Consider the following 6,584-nt stretch of genomic DNA (forward strand, 5'->3'; position numbering starts at 1 on the left):
AGAGACAGAGAGAGAGAGAGAGAGAGAGAGAGAGAGAGAGAGACACAGAGACAGAGACAGACAGAGAGAGAGAGAGAGAGAGAGAGAGAGAGAGAGAGAGAGACCATTAACCATGTTGAATACTGAATAACAGGGCTACGGTATCAATTATCAATATGCTGGTTGTTTATTTCTCAAGTGGGAAATATACAGACTTGCTTTAGAGTATATATGCTTACACTGACTGTACACCGCGCCAAGTATATTAACATTAACACTTCCTACCAGGAGGTGGTTGCCTCCTGGTGACTGCGACTGCCTAGAACTAGTCTGGTGTACGTGTGCCCCCTCCTGGCCAGGCCCGTAACAACAGTCTGACATGCCCACAACATACATAATGTGCGTGCCGTGTGTGTGTGTGTGTGTGTGTGTGTGTGTGTGTGTGTGTGTGTGTGTGTGTGTGTGTGTGTGTGTGTGGTGTGTGTGTGTGTGTGTGTGTGTGTGTGTGTGTGTGTGTGTGTGTGTGTGTGTGTGTGTGTGTCAGCTCTAGCAGTGATTCTCAACCATAGTCAGGTTCCTTATGTAATTTTGAAGGCTTTAGACGAAGATTTGTAAAACTATATATTTTTGGAAACCTTATAGTCTAACGAATCAGAAAATGTTTGTTGCCATTTTCTTTCGAGGTCGGTATAGCAGCCATCTTGGATCTTTAAAAATGGCTACTTTCAAAAAACGAATTTCTCAATATCTCGCCTCATAGATAACCTAAAATCAAGACTGCAGTGGTTAAATCGACATTTTTGGGGGCAAGGGATCCAATGGAGTTGAGTACATTCCATATGAGGCATGTATGGGTGGGTATTTCACATTTTTAACTGATATAGCATGTAAAAATTAAAAATACCCACCTTGGGTATAACCCCGTTCTTTAGATTTCTTCATTTGCTCTGATATGAAAGGTTGGCCACCAGAAATAACCCATTCTGACCTGAGATCAGATTCATACGCGGTTTCCACTGGACACACACTGGTCTGATGAACCCATTCTGACATGAGATCAGATTCATACGAGGTTTCCACTGGACACACACTGGTCTGATTAACCCATTCTGACCTGAGATCAGATTCTAAAAAATGTCAGTCGTTCTTCGATTTAAAAAAAATAGCAGATCTACAAGCTCGTAGCGCGCCACTCGGTGGCGCGCTACGAGCTTGTAGATCTGCTATTTTTCAATAGCTAAAGCATAACATGATGCTAACACCAAAATGGGTTCCCGTTCAGAATGGGATAATATCTATGAACCAGTAGGAACACAACCTATATGGACAAACCAGTCAACTCGCTGCTGGAAATCCAATATGGCCGCCTCAATATTGGCCCCCATCAGAAAGTACAGTATAGCTTTGGCGATAACTTTTGAACCAGATGGAATGGAAATGTATAAACTTGGTGTCTATTTCATAATTTATGAGCATGAGAAACTCAATGGAATACTCACCTTTATGATTGGGTGTGTCTGGACCCCTAATTTGCATAATTATTTCCAAGATGGACGCCACACAAAAATGAGTTTTACTGTGACTTTTACAGTGACAGTTGACCGTTATGGCAGAAAGTCTGCTTTTTAAGCAATTTGAGCTTTAATTTCTATATTGACAATATGTCTGCAGTCATAATGTATGGTATTGTCATCCTCCCTCTGATTCTATCTATACACACACACACACACACACACACACACACACACACACACACACACACACACACACACACACACACACACACACACACAGTGTTATGCTTGTAACAGAACAAAAGATAGACTACTTAGTGACAAACTGAGTGAAGCGGTGTTGAGTTTGCCTACAAATGGTTCATGATGACCTCTATGGCGCTGCCTTGCCTTCTTCTAAAGCCAATGATACTATGGTATGATGCTATTCACGGTCACTGTTGTCATGTACTGTTGTCTTCTAAAGCCAATGATACTATGGTATGACGCTATTCACGGTCACTGTTTTCATGTACTGTTGTCTTAAGCCAATGATACTATGGTATGACGCTATTCACGGTCACTGTTTTCATGTACTGTTGTCTTAAGCCAATGATACTATGGTATGACGCTATTCACGGTCACTGTTTTCATGTACTGTTGTCTTAAGCCAATGATACTATGGTATGATGCTATTCACGGTCACTGTTTTCATGTACTGTTGTCTTAAGCCAATGATACTATGGTATGATGCTATTCACGGTCACTGTTGTCATGTACTGTTGTCTTAAGCCAATGATACTATGGTATGATGCTATTCACGGTCACTGTTTTCATGTACTGTTGTCTTAAGCCAATGATACTATGGTATGATGCTATTCATGGTCACTGTTGTCATGTACTGTTGTCTAAAGCCAATGATACTATGGTATGACGCTATTCACGGTCACTGTTTTCATGTACTGTTGTCTTAAGCCAATGATACTATGGTATGATGCTATTCACGGTCACTGTTGTCATGTACTGTTGTCTTAAGCCAATGATACTATGGTATGACGCTATTCACGGTCACTGTTTTCATGTACTGTTGTCTTAAGCCAATGATACTATGGTATGACGCTATTCATGGTCACTGTTGTCATGTACTGTTGTCTTCTAAAGCCAATGATACTATGGTATGACGCTATTCATGGTCACTGTTGTCATGTACTGTTGTCTTAAGCCAATGATACTATGGTATGACGCTATTCATGGTCACTGTTGTCATGTACTGTTGTCTTAAGCCAATGATACTATGGTATGACGCTATTCATGGTCACTGTTGTCATGTACTGTTGTCTTAAGCCAATGATACTATGGTATGACGCTATTCATGGTCACTGTTGTCATGTACTGTTGTCTAAAGCCAATGATACTATGTTATGACGCTATTCATGGTCACTGTTGTCATGTACTGTTGTCTAAAGCCAATGATACTATGTTATGACGCTATTCACGGTCACTGTTTTCATGTACTGTTGTCTTAAGCCAATGATACTATGGTATGACGCTATTCATGGTCACTGTTGTCATGTACTGTTGTCTTAAGCCAATGATACTATGGTATGACGCTATTCATGGTCACTGTTGTCATGTACTGTTGTCTTAAGCCAATGATACTATGGTATGACGCTATTCATGGTCACTGTTGTCATGTACTGTTGTCTTAAGCCAATGATACTATGGTATGACGCTATTCATGGTCACTGTTGTCATGTACTGTTGTCTAAAGCCAATGATACTATGTTATGACGCTATTCATGGTCACTGTTGTCATGTACTGTTGTCTAAAGCCAATGATACTATGTTATGACGCTATTCACGGTCACTGTTTTCATGTACTGTTGTCTTAAGCCAATGATACTATGGTATGACGCTATTCATGGTCACTGTTGTCATGTACTGTTGTCTTAAGCCAATGATACTATGGTATGACGCTATTCATGGTCACTGTTGTCATGTACTGTTGTCTTAAGCCAATGATACTATGGTATGACGCTATTCATGGTCACTGTTGTCATGTACTGTTGTCTAAAGCCAATGATACTATGTTATGACGCTATTCATGGTCACTGTTGTCATGTACTGTTGTCTAAAGCCAATGATACTATGTTATGACGCTATTCATGGTCACTGTTGTCATGTACTGTTGTCTAAAGCCAATGATACTATGTTATGACGCTATTCACGGTCACTGTTTTCATGTACTGTTGTCTTAAGCCAATGATACTATGTTATGACGCTATTCATGGTCACTGTTGTCATGTACTGTTGTCTTCTAAAGCCAATGATACTATGGTATGATGCTATTCACGGTCACTGTTGTCATGTACTGTTGTCTTAAGCCAATGATACTATGGTATGATGCTATTCATGGTCACTGTTGTCATGTACTGTTGTCTAAAGCCAATGATACTATGGTATGATGCTATTCACGGTCACTGTTGTCATGTACTGTTGTCTTAAGCCAATGATACTATGGTATGACGCTATTCATGGTCACTGTTGTCATGTACTGTTGTCTTAAGCCAATGATACTATGGTATGACGCTATTCATGGTCACTGTTGTCATGTACTGTTGTCTTCTAAAGCCAATGATACTATGGTATGACGCTATTCATGGTCACTGTTGTCATGTACTGTTGTCTTAAGCCAATGATACTATGGTATGACGCTATTCATGGTCACTGTTGTCATGTACTGTTGTCTTAAGCCAATGATACTATGGTATGACGCTATTCATGGTCACTGTTGTCATGTACTGTTGTCTTAAGCCAATGATACTATGGTATGACGCTATTCATGGTCACTGTTGTCATGTACTGTTGTCTAAAGCCAATGATACTATGTTATGACGCTATTCATGGTCACTGTTGTCATGTACTGTTGTCTAAAGCCAATGATACTATGTTATGACGCTATTCACGGTCACTGTTTTCATGTACTGTTGTCTTAAGCCAATGATACTATGGTATGACGCTATTCACGGTCACTGTTGTCATGTACTGTTGTCTTAAGCCAATGATACTATGGTATGACGCTATTCATGGTCACTGTTGTCATGTACTGTTGTCTTAAGCCAATGATACTATGTTATGACGCTATTCACGGTCACTGTTGTCATGTACTGTTGTCTTAAGCCAATGATACTATGGTATGATGCTATTCATGGTCACTGTTGTCATGTACTGTTGTCTAAAGCCAATGATACTATGGTATGACGCTATTCATGGTCACTGTTGTCATGTACTGTTGTCTAAAGCCAATGATACTATGGTATGACGCTATTCATGGTCACTGTTGTCATGTACTGTTGTCTAAAGCCAATGATACTATGGTATGACGCTATTCATGGTCACTGTTTTCATGTACTGTTGTCTTAAGCCAATGATACTATGGTATGATGCTATTCACGGTCACTGTTGTCATGTACTGTTGTCTTAAGCCAATGATACTACGGCAGCGCTTTCATGTGTTTGGGGCCACTCACCATTGCAATCCGTCCCAGAATGCACTCTGTTCCTACCAGGAAGGAGGAGTGAATCCGCCTCATGCGCTTTTGAGCAACTTAATGCAAGTGGATGGGAGGAGAACTACAACTCAATGCAAGTGGATGGGAGGAGAACTACAACTCAATGCAAGTGGATGGGAGGAGAACTCGGGTGTCTTCTCTATAGATATATAACTCTATGCAACAGACCAACTATAACATCCCTTTGGAACATCCACTTCTGACAACAGAAGGCACTGCTTTGAAGGACGTCAAGGACTTCATGTACCTGCACGCATGAGTCAATTCAACAGAGCAAGATCTTAAAGGACAACTTTAGTTTTTTTCAACCAAGGTTCATGTTTTAGGTTGTTATTAGAGAAACTAAAAGGTGAGTGTTAATTTTCTTTCATTTGCTGCTTTCTTTCGTTTTAGGGATTTTAGCTGTTTTTTGACAGGGGGGCGGGGGCATTCGAGCATGGCGCTAAATATGTATTTTTTAACACAATTGTATGGTGATTTATTTTTTTATGGTTTTATAGTCCTAATAAACGCCAGGAAATTACATCTGGCCACAAAAGATCACAGGATCTACTGAATGTGACAAACTGACATATTGAGCCTATACACACAGTATAAGCCTTCTCCCAGTAGGCTACCTTCACATTCAGTAGATCCTGTGATCTTCTGCGGCCAGATGTAATTTCCTGATGTTTATTAGGACTATAGTAAACCATAAAAAAATAAATCACCATAAAATTGTGTTAAAAAATGCATATTTAGCCCTGTCAAAAAGAGCTAAAATCCCTAAAACGAAAGAAAGCAGCAAATGAAAAAAGAATAACACTCATCTTTTAGTTTCTCTCATAACGACCTAAAACATGAACCTTGGTTGAAAAACACTAAAGTTGTCCTTTAAAGTGAGGAAGGTACTTGCATGCAGGGCAAGAGAGACCTAGAGAGGTAGCAGCTTTCAGAGGGTTGATCTATTATTGAGAAACGTGCACACTCTAAGCTTATACCCAAGGTCAAAATCCTCTGGGTGGTCAGCTTTGGATGTACTGTATATACAAATTTCATCAAATGTATCTATGGAACTCCCTATAGATGCTTCACTTAAATCCTCATTATCCTTGCCAATATTCAAAAAACATCTAAATAAATATCTTATTTCTTCCTCTCTGTAGATTAAATGTTTTACCTTGATGCGTTATATTTTCTTTTGTGTGTTTGTTGTTGTATTGTTTATTTCTGTTTTTTGTGCAGTCTGTGTTTTTATTTCTTTACTGCACAGCTGCCCCCCCCCCCTTTGCCAACTTGTAGATTTATGTATTGTTCTTTATGAACTTTTTAAACCAATGACCTCTTCCTACAGGAAAGGATTCCATATAAGCCTTCTGGCTTCTTCCTGTCCTTGCATTGTATTTTTGTTTCTTTGATGTGTTATTGTCTATTTTTTGTACTACGTGCTAAATAAATAAACCTAAAACATACAACAAAGCTTTTGTGGAAGCCTTCCTGTCCATCAAATAATAATACATTTAGGTCAAAAGGTGATAAAAACATAAAAAAACACAAAACA

The 6,584-nt window shown here is 39.4% G+C and overlaps 1 protein-coding gene across 1 annotated transcript in view; it reads left to right on the forward strand.

The window, feature by feature from the left end:
• LOC310876177 (lysine-specific demethylase 5B-like) overlaps positions 1-5,303 on the forward strand; it is a gene marked incomplete at its 3' end in the record, with an annotated part of 41,711 nt that extends 36,408 nt beyond the window's left edge. The window contains exon 11 of the mRNA XM_083789622.1: positions 5,211-5,303. Within this exon, the coding sequence (XP_083645748.1) occupies positions 5,211-5,303 (93 nt within the window). The remainder of the gene's footprint in view (positions 1-5,210) is intronic.
• Positions 5,304-6,584: the final 1,281 nt, after the last annotated feature.

This window comes from Protomyctophum parallelum (genome assembly GCF_964188405.1).
Source record: "Protomyctophum parallelum genome assembly, chromosome: 18".
Lineage (NCBI taxonomy): Eukaryota > Metazoa > Chordata > Actinopteri > Myctophiformes > Myctophidae > Protomyctophum > Protomyctophum parallelum.